Raw genomic sequence first — 18,692 nt, forward strand, 5'->3', positions numbered from 1 at the left:
TTGAGAGTTCCTATACAGTTTTTTCATCGGAAACCTTAGAATTGGCACGTAACCTGGCACATTTTGGTATAAGCCCTACTTGTCCCATATTTATTCTCTCTTTTCGACGCCACTCAGCGCCCAAACCGTCAGCATCATGTCTGCCTCATTGCTCGGTAGCTTGACGGTTGGCTTTATAGCCATATATATTGCCATGGTCTTCTTGTCTCAGAAAAAGACACTCGTGCCTCTACCTCCTGGTCCTCGACCCAAGCCCATCGTTGGTAACTTGGGTGACCTGCCAAAATCAAGCGAGCCGGGGTGGCTGCATTTTGCCAAATACAAAGACCTTTACGGTATGACAACTTTCAGATCCTGTTCTGATTTGGCCCACAGCAAGGCCATGAGATTAACGTGACTAGGACCCATTAGCTCTCTCACTGCCTTTGGGCAAACGCTGATTATCCTTAATGAGCCTCGACTGGCATTCGAACTGTTGGAAAAGCGCTCAGCAAAATACTCATCCAGACCGCATCTCGTCTATGCCTCGGAGCTGTAAGTGTCTTTAATTTCAGCGAATAACCAAGTCTGACAGCTGTTTATAGGGTTGGCTGGAAATGCTTTTTAGTACTAACGCCGTATAATGATCGCTTCCGCGCTTACCGTAAAGCTATTCATCGAGGAATTGGCTCCAAAGTAGCTGTTTCACAATTCAACCACGTCCAAGAGGTGGAAGCCAGGCGGTTCTTGCTTCGAGTGCTTCAAAATCCAGATGGTCTTTTTCACCACGTCCGGAAGTAAGTTAAAACCTACCCGCAAGCAAATCGAACTGTAAGTTCTAAATAATAGCAATAGGGAAACTGGTGCCATAATACTGAAGATAGCATATGGCTATACAGTTGAGCCGCATAAAAATGACCCACTGGTGGACCTTGCAGATACTGCGCTGGAGCAGCTTTGCCTCGCTACTCTTCCGGGTGCTTGGTTAGTGGATGTTATACCGATATGTAAGAAATCCAGACAATATTTTTTATTTAACCCCTGATAAGGATACCAACCCAGTGAAATATCTGCCTGCCTGGTTTCCTGGTGCTGGGTTCAAGCAAACAGCAAAAGCTTGGAGGGATACATTAGCCGCCTTTGGAGGTAAACCTTATGAGTTCGTAAAAAAGCAAATGCATTATGGCGACTATGAACCTTCTTATCTCTCTAATTTACTAAAGTTTGGATATGCCAAACCTGGGTCAGAAGAGGAGATTATCGCCAAGTGGTCCGCCGCGGCAATTTACGCTGGTGGAGCCGATACGGTAAGATTGGCAGAAGAAATTAGACATAAAAATTGCGCTATAACAGCCTCACAGACAGTGTCTTCCATGTCGTGCTTTTTCCTCGCCATGATCCTATACCCCGAAGTTCAACGCAACGCTCAGGAAGAAATCGACCGTGTGGTTGGAACGCATCGACTACCTCGGTTTGAAGACCAAGAAAGTCTCCCTTATATTAATGCATTGGTCAAGGAGGTCCTTCGCTGGCATCCCGTCGGAGCGATGGGCTTTGTCCACCTGGCCACAGAGGAAGATATCTGCGAAGGCTACCGTATTCCAAAAGGAGCACAAGTAATCCCAATTATCTGGTATATCTGAATGTTCTCCAATATAGCAACGTTCCTTAGTCTCTAACTTTCCAAGGGCCTTCCTGCATGATCCTGATATATATCATGACCCAATGACCTTCAAACCAGAACGTTTTCTACCCCGCGACGGCTATACCCCCGAACGAGATCCGCATGAGTTCGCCTTCGGCTTTGGACGCCGCAGCTGTCCAGGTCGCATCTTGGCTGACGCAAACCTTTATATCAGTATTGCTCAGTCCGTGGCCGTGTTTAATATTAGTAACCCGATTCAAAATGGCCAACGGGTGGATATTCGGCCAGAATTCCGTCCTGGCATTATCCTCCACCCTGCCCCATTTGACTTCAACATCAGCCCGCGTAGTACAGCACGTGAAGAGCTTATTCGGTCAGTTGAGAGAGAGCATCCGTGGGAAACGAGTCACGCAAAGGACCTATAGCCTGCTCCTAATACGAATTCAGTTCTTATGTAGGGCGAAGAAAAGGCGTGGGAAACAGTTAGCAAATGTACGTAGAAACCAGGTAGGGGCTACAGCACAGACAAGTTGATGCGGTCGGGCCTTCACACCATTTAACAACTCCAGTGATTCAAGTAAATGTTACAGAACGGGAAATATTATCTCCTCTGGCAGACCCTAACGCCCGTTCGTGGCATTGAGGTATCTATCTATTAAAGATATTAGATATAGTCTTTATAAATAGGAGGAGAAAAAGAAGAAGAAACACAAAGCTCTAGAAGAGTCACCACTGCTGGAGGCAATTCAGAGTAATGAGCTAGTCTTGATTAGGAAAGCTTGACAATTCGCAATACCATCAGCGATCTGACGATAATTATCGCCAGTATCGTCAGGATTGCGACATCGTGAACAGCCCAAGTGGCTCTATTTTACAAATAGAGATGCTATGAGTCTCTAGGGCCCCGGATAGAGCCGCCATAGGAGTAAAGATGTTAGGGGTCGACCCCAGATTGTAACATTTGACGCCGGAGACTCTCACCTTCCTTATCCGTACAAATGTGATGTATCATATTCATTCCGAGCCCGCAGGCTCAGGATGGAACCCCCTTTTCATCTGATCAGATTTCCTTTTCTTCTTTCTTTCTTCAGCTTATCGTTTACAGTCTTTCTCGAATCTGTCTGACTTACAATCACACTTATTATTTGTAGGCCGCAACACCAAGAGCTTAATGTGAATATATTATTGAGCCAACCACATTTTAGTGAGTGTGGCCGTAATTTTCTATCGTATAAGACGTGAAATATACGATGTGTACTCCGTATATTTACTTAAATGCCCTATTAATCTCTATATGAGCGATATATATTATTACAAGATGTTGAACAAATTGCTCCACACAACTTGTGCGATGATCTACATTCTTAGAGGCGACAGATTGACAGAAGTCAATCTTTTCCATCTTGGTCATCGTGGCCTCTCAAGGGAAGTCCCTCGCTGTTAGCCAGCCAGAAGATTCTGACCCAGGTTGTTCGCATACCTTAAGCTAGCACAGGGACGCATATAATGAGAGAATAAGCTGGAGTTTCTCAAAGAGACTAGGCGGTAAGATGAAGATTAGAAATCTACTACGCCTCTAGGCCCTTCTTTTGAAAGTGATTAGAAATATACGTCATATAGTGGCAGCTTTATTCCGTACGGATCACAGAATACCATGTCAGGGCTCAGTCTTTCAAGGTAACTGTCACCTTACCTTGACATCTGCGCCTCTCTCTAACAGCAGCTGCACGATCTCCTGGAGGGTATTACCACAGACCCCACCTTGTGCATTGACATCAGCACCCGTCTCTAACAGCAGCTGCACAATTTCCTTGTTGCCTTGAAAAGAAGCAGCCCGGAGAGCATTACCATATAACCCACCCTGTGCATTGACATCAGCGCCTGTCTCTAACAGTAGCTGCACAATCTCCTTATTACCTCCAGCAGAAGCAACCTGAAGAGCATTATAATAGGGCCCACCCCGTGCATTGACATCAGCACCTGCCTCTAGCAGCAGCTGCACAGTTTCCTTATTGCCTCCCGCAGAAGCAGCCTGGAGAGCATTACAATAGGGCCCACCCTGTGCATTGACATTAGCACCTGTCTCTAGCAGCAGCTGCACAACTTCCTTGTTGCCTTTAACAGAAGCAGCCTGGAGAGCATTGCCATATTCCCCACCCTGTGCATTAACATCGGCGCCTATCTCTAACAGCAGCTGTACAATCTCCTTGTTGCCTCCAGCAGAAGCAGCTTGGAGAGTATTACCATAGAACCCGCCCTGTGCAGTGACATCAGCGCCTGTCTCTAACAGCCGCTGTACAATTTCCTTGTTGCCTCCAGCAGAAGCAGCCTGGAGAGCATTACCATAGTGCCCGTCCTGTGTATTGACATCAGCATTAGCGCCTGCCTCTAACAGCAGCTGTACAATCTCCTCGTTGCCTCTAGCAGAAGCAGCCCAGAGAGCATTGCTATATTCCCCGCCCTGTGGAATAGTGTCGGCGCCTGCCTCTAACAGCAGCTGCACAATCTCCTTATTGCCTCCAGTAGAAGCAGCCCAGAGAGCATCGCCATAGGACCCACCCTGTGCAATAACATCGGTGCCTGTCTCTAACAGCAGCTCCACAATTTCCTTGTAGCTGTGAAAAGAAGCAGCCCGGAGAGCATTACCATATAGCCCACCCCGTGCATTGACATCAGCGCCTGTCTCTAACAGCAGCTGTACAATCTCCTTGTTGCCTCCAGCAGAAGCAGCTTGGAGAGTATTACCATAGAACCCACCCTGTGCATTAACATCGGCGCCTATCTCTAACAGCAGCTGTACAATCTCCTTGTTACCTCCCGCAGAAGCAGCCTGGAGAGCATTACCATAGTGCCCGCCCGGTGCATTAACATCAGCTCCTGCCTTTAACAGCAGCTGCACAATTTCCTTGTTGCCTTTAACAGAAGCAGCCTGGAGAGCATTACCATATTGCCCGCCCTGTGCATTGACATCAGCGCCTTCCTTCAGCAGCAGTTCTACCGTATGTAGGAGACCTGCTAAGGATGTGTAGTATATAGGGGTTGCCATCATTCCATATTGGCGCATTTCTTCATCCCAAGGCCGATCTGGGTCAAAAAGCTTACGCCATACTGCGTACGCTTGTGTCGGTTGCAGTAAGAAATCCAAGATGCTTTCTTGAACGTCCTTCTCAACCTCGACAGGCCCGGCATGGTACATCCAATACCGTGCAGAGTACTGCGCGAGCGGAAACTCTGCTCTGATTTCCCTGGCTGGACGCTGCTCATCCAGTTGTGACAAGTATGCAAGGCAAACCTTAGTAATGGATCCTCTTGCGCTGAATTCGTTGATGCCCTTTTGAAACATCATACCAACTTCGGTCATTTTCTCTGGGAAAGCTTCTTTAATTCTTTCAGACTTCAGATATTGCTGAACCGAAAAATGTGCTAATTGAAGCTCCATCAACGTCTCTCCTGTATTGCCATCAACCTGTCGCGTTACGAGAGAGACCAGACTGGAACAAATTTTCGTAATTTCTCGAGGTTCCGGCATCCGTAGTTTGGGATCAAAAGAGGAACTTCCGTTGGGTTCGACTACTATAACATCGACAGCTTCTTGGATTGTCAATGGTCGTTCTGAATAAGTAAGAAATTGCAAGAGCCTTATTGCATACTGCCGATAATTTTCGCCAATACTTGCCAGGATTCGAGCGTATGTTTCCTCTAATGTCCTGGGTAAAGTTCTAAGTGATTTCCGAAGCATTCGAAGATCCAGACAATCTTGCAGAATATCAAGCTGACATGCAGCCCACCTGAACCTGTAGACATTGTCAGCGCTGGACGGCTATAAAACCATGGAACCCGTGAATATAGTAACGTATCTTACATTCCATCAGCATTTTCCATAAGTTCAGCCTCGATTTCATCTTGCACAGATGGTTCTGGATGCCACCTTTCAAACCCACGATCATTTCGAAGCCGCCGGTGGACATATAGGCGAATATCACGGTTCACAGTATCTTGCTGAATGGGTATAATATTCCCGTGATGCAGCCACTGTGTTATTTCTAATTCGATATCTTCTTCTTTCCGACTAGTGGCGAGGAGGTGGAACCCTGTATGTCCGGAACGTGCGAGATTTTCCATCCACGAGAGTAAATCTCTCCTTGTTTTGCATTCGTCCAGAGCATCTATGACAATTTGGATCTTTTGGACATATTTCGCCATCTGCATGAACGTAGTGGAGAGGGATTCATATGTTGGTTGCCGGCGACCATCCTCACAGGATGAAAAAAGCTTGTTAAGCTCATTTCGAGAATTCTCACATCTCGAATACAATTGTGCAACGAGTGAGCGGACAAGCTTGTCAAGTGACTGTTTATCAGCATCGGTGAAATCAAAGAAGAAATCAAGGACCGCATTAGATGAATCAAGTTGCTGGTTGAGATGCTCGATAATTGTTGCGCTGAGAACAGTCTTCCCACACCCTGGAATCCCGTGTAGCCAGAGGTGTTGACATTTTCCAGACTTCCATTGTTTGAATGGTTCACTCTGAAGGAACCAGGAACCTGTTCCCTCGTGGCGCTTCTTTTGTGCTTCGTTTAGATTAGTTGAGGAATCGGGAGGGCACAGCCACTTTTTGATCTTGTCAGATTGATTGTCTAGGCTTAAGCTTTCAACAACTGTCCTCGTGCCTGTTGTAATGGAATGGATATCGGCCACTTTTTCTGAGACTTTAATAACAGTTATTTAAAACGCTCTTTGACAAGGGTTTAGGAGAGAGACTAACTGTCCTCCAGAATATCAATAGCTTTTTGTGTCTTCTGGAGGTCTTGACTAGGAACAAAAGCAAGAAGATCCTTTGCATATGCAGCCGCCGTTGCAGCAGCATATCGTTGCCATCGGTCACTCTTGTGTGAGTCCGCGTAATCACATATTCCTCTGATCACAATACACGGGAAATTGTTCATCAGGCCTGCAGCTTCCATTTCAAAGCAAATACATTCATCCCCAATAACCTCCAAGATTTTGTCTCTGTAAGTAGCATCCTTGAAAAGTGTATTACCAGAAGCGATGATGCCGTAGTGGATTTCGGGGTCTGTCGAGTCACGGGGCTCCCGTTGTATTTCTTCGGTAGAGTCTGAGGTCTTAAATAGCCGATCATTTTCAACACCCTGGTGCACATAACCCTGTTTGGCTAATCTGGGATAGCGAGTCATCATTTCTTCGAGATACTCAAGCACTTTCGGTGGCTCGAGTATATGCTGCGCCTGCAAGTTCCCTAATGCACGAAGAAGAACCTCCGGAGGACTGTTAAGGAAAGCTACATTCTTCTGCTGATTTCCAGACTTCGCCTTGAATAGATCGTACTGGATGACGCCACCACTGTTTCCATGAGGTTGGCTGACGGCAACATCACCGAGGCGGATGTCGCGGCCTTTCTCAAGTCTGGCAATGCCGGCTCCGATTCCCACAAGAAGGCCAATTCTAATCTGCGGGAAGGAGGCAAGCATAGGTAATGCAGTAGCTGCCGCGGAAGTCATGCCGTATTTCCCTGCTGCAAGCGATGCGATAACCACGTTGTGTTCACCAATACAGCCCCAAGAATATGAATTTGTGTCGTTATGAGGCTGGACAAAATCAAGTGGTTTTTCATGTTTCTCATCGAGTATTGCCATTGCTGCGGCACGCTCCAGCGGAAGTGCGGCGATCCATCCAACATTATATAGGTTACGAGTCTCCAAGGCCTTGAGCGAAGGCATGACTGATAAGTAAATGCGAGTTAATCGTCCAATCGAATTCCTAGTATCTATTGCTACAGGTTAGCTTCTTGCATTCCAGGTCACTTTTCCCACCTACCTGAGCAGTAGACAGAACGGGTGCCTGCTACAGCGTCAAGGTGTAACTGACCTCCCAACAGTACACCATTGTAAAGTGAAGATACGTTGGAAAGAGCCGTAAAACGCAGAAATAGGAAGATTAAAGAGTTGTCGTTCGATTAGTCAGGATACGATGAATATGAATACGGTAATTGATGAAGATGGTAATAATGAATCGAATCACCTCAAGGTGGTTTGATGGGGACGGGAATCCAGTCAACCCCGCTTTGCTCTCGTGAGAAGGTGGGTGATTTATCACAGCCAAATTAGCCAATGGGGCTTTTCAAGAACGTATTCCAAAGCTATTTGTTGGGCGGCTGGAAGCACCTATCACTTCCACAGCCAGGCAGAAATGATTTTCCGAACTTGATCGCCCTCAATAGGATCCAAATTGGCTTGGCTCGCTGGCCTGTCTTCTTCAGTTTCCACTCCCGTTAGGGACACCAGGTTCAGCCACTGCCGAGTACTACAGGATGGAAACAGTTCGTACTTCTGCTAATCTCCCGCCTCGTGACGTATATCAGCAGAACCCGTAGAACCTATAGGATAGGTTATGTACAAAAAGGAATCGTTAAAGAGAAGAAAGAGAGTGGAAAATGAGCGGTGAACAAACAAGGTTGTTCGTGAGGCACAATTCTCTTTAATTCAGGGGGCTCGGGCAAGCTGACTATCTAGATGGGTGATTAAGTGATGCCGAATATGGTAGGTCCCTAAAAAAGGTGAACAGTCACGTGACATGTATTGAGGGCCAATGGGGCCAATTGGGCCAAAAGGGCCTGTAGGGACAATAGGGACAATAGGGATATTGGCCCGAGAGGTCAAACGGGCTCAAGCCCTTTACGTCGCACGAGTTGTTCGAAGAAATCTGTTAAGCATCTTGTCATATGGCCTATGGGCCCATACAGAGACTAGTGAGACGTTTAAATATACAATAAGTACAATACCTTATATATTTCATGTTTTGTATGTCAGGAAAATTATGGCCGCCCTCATTTAAATTTTGTTGGGTCAATAATATATTCACATACTAAGTTCATGGCGGTGGGCCGACAAATAATCAATGTGTGTTTGGAGGTCAGAATGATTTCGAGAATGACTGTATTTGCCCATTTAATTGGATCAATTACGTTTTCCCACGACATAAGAAATGCGAATATGAATATATGAATTCCCTACTCGCATGAATAATCGCACTGTTTGTATTACCGTACTGTCTATTATAGTGCAGGCTCAACAGGGGGTCAGCATGTTTACCACTATCTGTGCCATCCCGTGACCCAGTAGATATAATCTCAAACAAGAAAATTAAAGAGCGTCTATATCGATTTAGTTGTTTGTTATGAATAGTTCTATAAAATATTGTATAAGCTGGACATATTTCTGTGACTATGGGCAAGATTTTCCCTATTATAAAATAATAGTTATACACTTCACTGTATTTATATATGTCTATCAGCTTATAGGCAGTGCTATCTAGCTAATCCCACTGTACTTATATTGCTGGTCATACTATCCCCTAGCCTGTCTGTAAAGGCACATTTCAGTACATTTTATTCCCCAAGGCCTATTAGCTCATTTACTACACCGTGCTTACCTATTTCCTGTAACTAGTGAAGCTAATAATAATAGTAAAACTCTATGTATGGCTATTATACAGGCGGCAGATAAATTCGCTTAAATGTCCTTTTATACAGGTTAGGCATACCTTTTACTTTCTTCTTTTTCTTTTTCTCTTTTTGAAGTTCTTGTGGGAATGACGAGGTCTAGAGGTGAGACAGTGTGATTCGGTACGGATGGGTCATTTGGTGCTCGGCGGATTTTCTGCTCTCTTCACCATGCCGAGCCCAGCGATGAAAAAGAGGACCAACAAATCGGTGTGCGTCACGGAGGTTTCCAGTGGGTAAACCATGAGGAATTGCCTCAAATCAACTCCGATTAGGCTAGAAGTGTGGGGCGGCGTGACGTTGGTGATTCACGATTACTAGTAATTCCTTATTCATGTAGTCGAGTTACAGACTACAATCCATATTATATGCGTTTTAGTACAGCAGTGAGGAATACTGGTCAATGGCCGAAAGGCTGAACAGGCCAAGCTGCCAGAAATGTAGATTTAAACGTCGTGCCTAATCACGATCATCCCGACGGGCTTGCTGTTAACGTAATCCACAATTGAGCATCCACAGTTCGCGTTTTCACCTGCAGGTGAAATACTGAAGTAATTCACGCATTATGTCTCCAAAATTACATAAAAGTTCAAGAGATTTAATTAAGCAGAAGGGGAGTGTATGTTACTTGTGATGTCCACTTTATAGATTAACGAGTATACAACACTCTTGAAGAATCGCGTGTTTATAATATTCCAATCCAGGGGAAGATTGTTGTAATTCTAATCGGCAAACTTGGTTTATAAATAGCGGGTAACCATCAGATTGATTTCCAATTATCGGATTATATACAGAATTTATTCGCATATAGAGCCCTTCTACTAGTCAGAGCCTCAATCTACAGCAGTGCAACACAGTAGTGGCGATTAAACGGAACTGGTTTTCACGCTGAAAGAAATGTTAATTCATGAATTTTACTGAAGCTAAAGAAATGCTTGTATGGATATTATTTTGGCCTGGAGCAGCTGCCCAGTTATCTCCTGTCTAAGATGTAGCTGTTTGTTAGTTCAAATCCTACCACCCAGGGGTGGTAGGTAGAGCATGCGTAGACTCTGACTGAAAAATGCTCTATAATATGGAATAATAATAATAATAATAATAATAATAATAATGTAGCCAGCACTCCTTCTATCCCTGCGGACTTTACCAACATTAAACCTGTTGGCAAGAACTGGGCTTGCAACTTTTTGGGATGATAAATAAAGACGACTTATTTTCGATGATGTAATTTGTCAATGTCCTGAATATGAGGATCCCAAGCTTATTGCCAGGTTATCCAGCCGTGGAACCAGGAATGGGCGACCTTTACTGTTCATATTAGCTCTGCAGGATGGGTTTGACTACCATGTAAGTCCATATATATGGCTGGTATCAAGGTCGTAAGCCGCCATGCAGCTAGAAGATTGAAGTCAGTAATAATGCATAATTGATTAAATTGGACTGCACCGATTGTATAAGGTTTTTATCCCTGCTCCTAGTCGTCATGTAACCGGAAAATATCTGCTGCTCGGTTAGATAGCATAGCAGCCATCTGGCTTCAGGATTTGACATGATATGCTAATATTATTCCTACCTACGTGCCAGCTCATTTATCAACTACTTGCAGCCTCTTGATATAGGCTGCTTTTCGCCTTTTAAAGGAGCATACTGGAACTTGGTTCAAGTTAAGATACAGCCGGGCTTCAACTACATTGACAAGCCTGATATTCTTGAGTCATACCACGAGGCTCGCAAGCAGGCATTTACCCTAGAGAGTACCAACAGTGGTTTTAAAGCTACAGGTTTAGTTCCGTTTGATCTAGAGGAGGGGCTTGTGCGCCTTCGTATGATGCTTAAGAATGCCTAGATATTTTGCACACCAATGAAACCGCAGCTGTTTGCATCTGAATTATGTTACAAGAGGTCAAACCTAATGCAGTCCTTAACTATATCTCATTAAGCAACGCCACTGTATAGCCTCATTATATGCGGTACCCGTACCGTTAACAGGACCTAAGCTTATAGGACGGCGTTAATTCATAGTAAATACATATTAGTTTGTGTTAAAGTACCTTAGGCACGTGCTGGATCCTTATCAGACTGAAAGCCCTAGGTCATCTACAAAGGTTAGATCTACTCAGTAGAGATCAAGGTAAGCTCTGCGGGTAGAAGGCCAGAAATTCCATTGTTGAAGGATGGAATGAATAGTTGCCTGTATCTTCGTACGTATACCTTATTTGGGCCTGCTTAATTCACGTTGGAGCTGGTGGAGCCGCCTGCGAACTGCCTGCTGGGCAGACTTGGCTTCCACTACAGCGGCCTTGGCGACAGTCGCAAAGGCTGGGGAATGGCTGAACTCGTCGGGCATCCCCCAGCTCATCCCGTTGGATGTAAAACACTCAGATGCGGTGGGTGGTTGGTCCATGCTGTCAGAGCTGAACCCTTGCGTATTCAGGCTTGAAGCCACACGTGAAATGGCCATCTCAACATTTTCTAACAAATGGGAGGTCAGGTGCAAAAGTAACTGCAGGGATGAAGTGGGAGAGGCCGAAAAGCAGCCAATCTGGAACTGTAGTGGTGTCCGTGATCCCATGCCTTGGCATGGGGCTGATTGAACTGAGGCAGGAGTTGGTGAACAGTCATGTAATTGGGGCAGTACTGTATTGTAAAGATGCAGTAGCCTCAAATAACATGCGAGGATTAAGAGGGCAGTTGGGCAGTCGAGAGTGGGAGCCAGCTGGTCGTTCCCTCCGGTTGCGGAATTCGCACTGGTCCCATCACTTCCACCATCACCTTGCGAGAGTGAGCTCACTGGCGGACACCCACCGTGAGGTCCATGGCCTGCTGCACTGTATGGTGTCATGGTTACAACTGGCCATTTACTGAGAGTCTCACTCATGGCCTGGGTCAAAGCCAGGACTCGATCGATCGGTAGTACGGAGTCCTGCTCTGCCGATCCTGCACCTGGTACCGAATCTGAATTCAGCTGATTCTGATGTCTTTGTTTGGAGTCGAAGGAGCGCGAATGTTGGTACAAAGATGTGCTAAGATTGGACAGTTCCTGAAACCAAACGTCCTCTGTATAGCTGCGCTGGTTTGAACACTCGCTGGTGAATTTGGGCTCCGATAATATATCGACGGATGAGCCAAAAGAGAACTCAGTAGGATCAAGATGAGATGGGTTGCTGAGCCTCAGCCATTTATCCTGCGCCCCAGTCGTGTATTCTTCAAATAATGGAATGGAATCCTTCAGCATCTCGACGTCCAATAGTGTGTTGCTGAGAGAGGAAGGCGAGTCACAATCTGAACAATGTAAGTATTAGACAACAACACTGCTCCATGTGAAGGCTCGGTGTCGGATCCTACTACACACCTGCGGAACTGCTAAATCCGTTTGTGGTTATAATGGCTGAACGATTTAATTCACGCAGTTCTGTGGCTTGGCGCCGCGCGACATGGACTTGTGCGTCTTCCGGGGTGCTCATAGAAGGAGCACCAAGTAGTGGCTCCGGCTGAAGGTCGGATACTCCCCTTTCATCAACATTCGCCAGAGAAGGTGTGGATGCGGTCGCGGCTGTAAGTGCTTCTTGGGGATGTGGCAGTGGTGAAATCTGCATCGTCAGATGTGTGATGCCCACGCGGACCTTTCAAGAACAACATGCCTGTACATGATTCCATCACTTTCTCGGAGTCTGTGTGCACTTACCATCGGACTGGGGCCACATGAGCTTGCACTTCTTTGCGATTTCTGGCTGGGCCTTCCAGGTCGGCGAGGGGGCTCAAAGATACATTCCGCTCCCGCATTCTCACAACGTTCACAGGGACCATTAATTGAAGCTCCGGGAGGACATCGTATTTTCTGATAGTGGCATCGATTGCAAGCCAACCGCCTGGATAGCCGACGAGATCCATCCATGATACGCTCTTATCCAAATATTTTTCTTTGTGTGGGTGGTGGTTCTCCGACTGAGGTTTTGGCTTCACAGGCTGCTATGTTTATTAAATATTCTTCGCATAACGAGCTGTACAGCGAATGTAAACTTAATTTTCCCTCTTTCTCAGACAAAATAACGTAACCGGTAAACATTCCCTTGAACCGGACAGTACTCTAACTGCATGAGGTAACCTATGCTGATAACAGCAGTAACGAACCTGTAAACGAGCGGGCCACGAATATGTTTACGTGTTATTATATCAACCTAAATCATAGGCGCTAAGCCATATCAATATGTTGTTGTTAAAATATTAAGATTGTAAAAAGTGCCATTCTATATGTAATATAGAGGGGGCCCGCTCGTTTACAGGTTACGTTATTGTTATTCTCAGCATAGCTTACCTCCTGCAGTTAGAGTACTCTCCGGCTGAAGGGAACGTGGCATTTTCCCCCCTTCAGTCGCCGTGGACCGTGGGCCGACTGGATATTCCATTTGAGCGTATAGCAATGTTTTAATTATCTCCCTCCTGAGTTAGCCCCTGAATGGATCTAGAAACTGAAAATTCGCCATTTAAGCTTGTTAACCAGTTGGTGCGATGGAGCGCGGATAATGAAATTTTCAGAAGTACAAGCCAGTGAGAATGTTAATGTCTCGGGGTGGGCCAATAGATACACGGACTACCAAGTTTAAAAAGCAGGCCCCATAATAATAATTCGCCGAAAGGAAGATAAGTAGTGAGACAATGAGACCGGTCCGGTCCCACTGCTGACATGGCCACCAGTCACTCAGACTGAGGTACACTGGGGAAAAATCTGCGCCTATTCCGATGTTGGTGGAACTTTTACAGACGAAGACCCGTAATGCTAGGCATTTGCGAGCTTGAGCCGGAGTATACCATGGTACAGAGGACCGCCACCTGTTTGGCTCCGCTTCCTTAGAACGGGTGCTAAATACAGTAGCAGTCCGTAGATACAGGCATGACTAATTATACCAGTATGTCACACGCTTCCGGCAATCTAAGCCTGATTGGAAGAATAGAGTTAGCGTCTACAGAGAGATGTGTTGGGCTAATGAGAAATATCTATTAACTTAAATGAAAGACATGACTAAGGGACACAAAGACTCCAACACTGTCAAGCAGGATGTGAACTAATATTTGGACAGAATATAAGTTGTTTGAAGAAGCGTCCTCAGTGCTGACCACTTGTAGCGCTTCTAGGCATGTACCGGGACCCAGGAGAGGGTGATTGGGCAGCCGTTAAAAGTAAAGAAACAATGGCCACTCTGCGTTTCTCAATCCCAGCGCCAGTGCGATCAGTCCCCACTGAGCTGGAAAGTAGGGATAGAGGGGGGATATTCGGTTGAGGCCTCGACAAAATATGCTATAGTGTAATGGGGTTCGACTCTACTGAAACCAAGTTAATGTTAATTTGCTGACTAAATTCAGACGCCCAGTAACGATTACGCTAAAACATACCTGATTATTTTCATTTAACCTAATTGCTTTACGCCCCTCTAAGCTGAAATAGACAACTCTAAATAGGCTATTAAAATAGCGTCTATACTACTTTCTAAGAAGCACTTTAACGTATTTTCCAGGTTTCGTTGCTTGCACCGCAAGGACGAACAACGAAATGGCCCCATCGCTGTCTCCACAGAGCATCATTCTCCCTCAGGAAGCTTATTTAGGTAGTTGTTGTGATAAAATGCGGACGAGACAGTTGAATGCAGGTCTCACCAGAGAGTAAGAAACAGATACCAACGAGAAATTTATAAGTATCATATAAATTTTTAATAAACACTATTTTAACAGTTCTAAAAAGTAGTAATAACAGGAGTCTCGGAGAGAAACGACACTGATAACGAAATTGTTGAAAATGAGTAGAACATACCTTTGCCTGCTATAGTATGTACTTCCAATTCTATAAATTATTTTGCCGGACTTATGCCGCTACCATGGGTAAAAAGTCCGCTGAATTTTCGAATGATGGGCGCTCCGAATCTCAAGCCTTTACAGTGTATCCTATCTACCCACGATTTTTTCCTATGACGAGCCTCCCCAGGTGGCCATATTCATTCCAGCCTAACTTCAAAGTTGTCCAAGATCCTGTTATCTGAACAGCCAAGAAGTGGGATATAATTGCAAACATGACTCAATGAATCAACCAAATTTGGGGGAAATTCTGGCATACCCAATCGAATGCCCAGTGGATTCCTCGCCGGAAAGATGAGTTCTCTATGACCAATAATCCACCCCTACCAACCACCGGCCCTCCTCTCTCTCTTTCTTTCTTTCTTGCTGTCTTACTATCTCTATTCGCACCAAGCCCTGTGTATCCTTGATGAAATCAGCAACTTCTTATCCCCGGCCGAACTCCCGTTTCGACCTTGTGGCCAAAAAGCTAGCGAGATAGGTTAGCGCGTGGCGTGAGCCCTAGTTAAACCCTGCAAGGCTCACCTAAGCAGCTGCATAAGCAATGCCGCTGATGGGCCCTCTGATGCTCAGAGCACCGGTCCGTGAAGTCCTGCTGCCCCATGCACGCCCACCGGAGAAAGGCGCTTGATGAGATCACTGTGCAATCTCGAAGGAGACTCTCTCCGGCGATGAGGACAAACGTCGCGACTTTCACCAGTGACTACTCTTTTTTCAAGAACAAAGCTGGGACAATAGCAAAGATGGTGAAGATGATATGGATAGTACGTTGGGAACCTTGCCAAAAGCGATCTTGGAGATATACAGACAATATAATACTCTACATATCGGCGAGAGAGAAATCTCTGGTGATGGTATAGAGTCGAGGCGCTAACCCCCCCCCCCCTTCTGTCGATGCGCGAATAGGTTAATTCTGTTAGCTTGGCTGATGTACTTCTCCTCTCTCGGTTAAATGGCTGTCACAGGCTACTACAATTTTGAATGAGGGGTGATACCTTACTTTCAAGTTCGAATGTTCAGGGTTGACGAAGAGTACCATGGTGGAGTCTTCGTTGAATCTATTTCAGCAGTGGTGCAGAGGGCAAGAAGCTTTGGCTCTGCCAAAAGTGAGTGTAGGCAATTGCCAGTTCCATGATGTATGCAGAATATAACCTCCCAGCACTTATCGCACTGGGAAGCATGTCCCCCTTTCCGGGGCACAAAAGCAATCACAACTGCACACTTTGATTTCTGCAAGGAGCCTACCAATAATTTCACATATGTGGAAAAATATCACGAATGTAAGAATAAAGACCGTGGGTTGACTGACAAGCAAAAATTTCCAGCAAAGATGCTGAAAATATCGAAAACTGTGGAGCTTTCCACCGCATGGAAATTGAATCGTGATAACGTTGTCAGAAACCGGCAGCTATCTCGCATGTATGGGCCGATGAAGCAGGAGTTGGAAAATAGGAAAGGGTTCGAGCAATTGTCTTTATTATTTTTTACGCCAGGTCACCGAGAAAGTTAACTGTGAAGGAATTTGATGGGACAAGATCAGTATTCTACAAGAACCGCAAGCGAAAGAGATCACAATAAACAATATGCATCGGAACTACTCTGATGCGATGATTGCCTTTGTGCATGATCTTTACCTTCGCGAGTATGCGGGAAGAGCAGCCTTAGCCATTCTCATGTCCTCGTGGTTCAGCATAGGCTGGACCGCGCGGGAGCTGGCAATATGTACAAAGCAAGTCAAATACTATTCAAATCGGACAGCGAGGGTCGCCTGGTGATCAAGGAGGTTGATGGAGACATCCTTGCGGAGCCTCGAAAACCAAGGCCATCTTGTTATCAGGCTACAGCCGCAATAATCCGCCGCTTGAGGAGAAATATTTCAGATGTAAACGGCCTATTAACTTCGCTTGGCTCCAAAAACATATCCTGGCAGAGAGATTGAGCTATTATTTCCGGTTTGTTCGCAGGAATCGAGATTTACAGCTATCCAGTAGTTCCTGGGAAGGTCATCCTCCAACAGATCTACCAGAAAGACTTTATTAGAGCCAGAACTCAAGATCTACAAAGGAAATAGGTTTCACCATTCAGCAAGTATGTCGGAAGGTTTAGATCGTGCCCTACGAGCCTTCTAGATGTGCCCCTGGCCCCAGCAACATGATGACCCATGGAGCTGCAAAGCAACGGGAATGCTGTTGGCTATTGGAAAGTGCTTGAAACTAAATATATGAATTTGGATTATATATGGCAAATTACAACGCAGATGCTGTAGTTGGCCCCTAGATATTGGGATAACCGCTTACTCCTGGTTGAATACCAGTCCAAGCCAATCATCAGGGCTTTCCTTACTAAGGTCATGAGAGATCCTGAGGACAAGGTGCCCTCCACGCTTCACTTCATTGCAAATTTATCGGGTTTGTTAACCTTTCAGTCCCCCTTTACTCGATGGACTGCCGCTATCGGACAAAGTCAAGTCATAACAGACGATACCGACGGTATGCAGGAGCTTCAAGAGGAACTTCCAGACGAGCCAGCATCAGATCATGGTGGCTGAGGAGCGTAGGAGGCGTGGTCCCAACGCACCTGGCAGGATCCAGGCACCAGCAGAAAATAGCGTCGAGCCAGGCTTCATCTCAGCTCCAGGATATCTGTCAATTTCTGTTACCTTACCATGGTATTGATCCAAAGGAAGCTAATAATAACCACGCTTTGTCTTCTCGACTTTGGGCAACAGAAAACGGAAATAGATAGATTATTGACATACTGCTCCTAATTGAAGGGGTTGACCTAAACTGGGCCACCACACATGACCAGGCCCCATGGGGATAGAAGCACAGGACGGACATACGGAGGTTGTGAAACTGCTACTCTCCAGGCGCCCTAATCGGACTCTATGAGACGATCCCCTGGGCCGTACACCCTTGTCGCGTGCTGTGGTAGGCGGACACGGAGGTATCATGGAGATGCTCCTACGGGCGCCCCAGATGTTCCAGATCACTCCAAGCACTTGCTTGTGACACCGCTCCATCTAGGCTGACCGTTGGGAGGGATCGGGATCCCGAAAGGGTTCAAGTCCCGTCCCATATTCCCAATGGGAATTAAATTTTGATTCCCTTCCCATGCCACGCTATTTGGGAAGGGATTCCCATTATATAGGATTCGGAAAGGGATATTCCCATTCCCTCTTATCTTAAAAATCACGTCCCGTTTCCCGTCCCATTTCTTAACCTAAGATCCCGAACCCCGTCCCACTTCCTAATATGGTATAGTCTAAAAATTTTTATAGCATAAAAATATAAAATATTACTATGTGTCAAATAATATGGCCTTTGGTGGACCAGAATCATGTGACTAGATAGGGTAAAACCTCCGCGGAGCACACAACGAAAACAACAGAATAATCAACATAATCAAGAAGAGCCCAACCAGCTCAATTCATTCAAATAAGACCTTTTTACCAATCGTACTCTATTTCCTCTTCGGGATTAGCCGTATATCTGACACTATGTAAAGTAATATAAAGTAGTTAATTATCACGTGATTGAGAATTTGAGATAAGGGAAATTCCCATGGGATTTTCCCAGGAATCGGGATATTCCCCACTCCCTTCTCATCTATAAGCTCGTTCCCGTTTCCCGTCCCATTCCCGAATGGGGTATTCCCTAAAATCCCTAATTCCCATAAATATCCTGAAATTGGTCCCGTTCC

At 45.7% G+C, this 18,692-nt stretch overlaps 3 protein-coding genes across 3 annotated transcripts; 1 reads left to right on the forward strand and 2 right to left on the reverse strand.

Moving 5' to 3' along the window:
• Nucleotides 1-136: 136 nt before the first annotated feature.
• Nucleotides 137-2,049, forward strand: ATNIH1004_002156 (cytochrome P450; the record flags this gene model as incomplete). The annotated part of the gene is made up of 7 exons (XM_033566851.1): nt 137-335; nt 402-534; nt 585-776; nt 835-986; nt 1,042-1,286; nt 1,341-1,612; nt 1,668-2,049. 7 exons carry the CDS (start codon nt 137-139, stop codon nt 2,047-2,049), a joined length of 1,575 nt encoding a protein of 524 aa, XP_033428846.1.
• Nucleotides 2,050-3,308: 1,259 nt separating this feature from the next.
• On the reverse strand, nt 3,309-7,362 carry ATNIH1004_002157 (uncharacterized protein; the record flags this gene model as incomplete). The annotated part of the gene is made up of 3 exons (XM_033566852.1): nt 3,309-5,418; nt 5,487-6,333; nt 6,390-7,362. The coding sequence occupies 3 exons, from the start codon at nt 7,360-7,362 to the stop codon at nt 3,309-3,311; spliced, it is 3,930 nt and encodes a 1,309-aa protein (XP_033428847.1).
• Nucleotides 7,363-11,355: 3,993 nt separating this feature from the next.
• Nucleotides 11,356-13,034, reverse strand: ATNIH1004_002158 (uncharacterized protein; the record flags this gene model as incomplete). Its single annotated transcript, XM_033566853.1, has 3 exons — nt 11,356-12,425; nt 12,496-12,733; nt 12,837-13,034. 3 exons carry the CDS (start codon nt 13,032-13,034, stop codon nt 11,356-11,358), a joined length of 1,506 nt encoding a protein of 501 aa, XP_033428848.1.
• Nucleotides 13,035-18,692: the final 5,658 nt, after the last annotated feature.

This window comes from Aspergillus tanneri (genome assembly GCF_003426965.1).
Source record: "Aspergillus tanneri strain NIH1004 chromosome Unknown AapTan_1_pilon_pilon_pilon, whole genome shotgun sequence".
Classification (NCBI taxonomy): Eukaryota; Fungi; Ascomycota; class Eurotiomycetes; order Eurotiales; family Aspergillaceae; genus Aspergillus; species Aspergillus tanneri.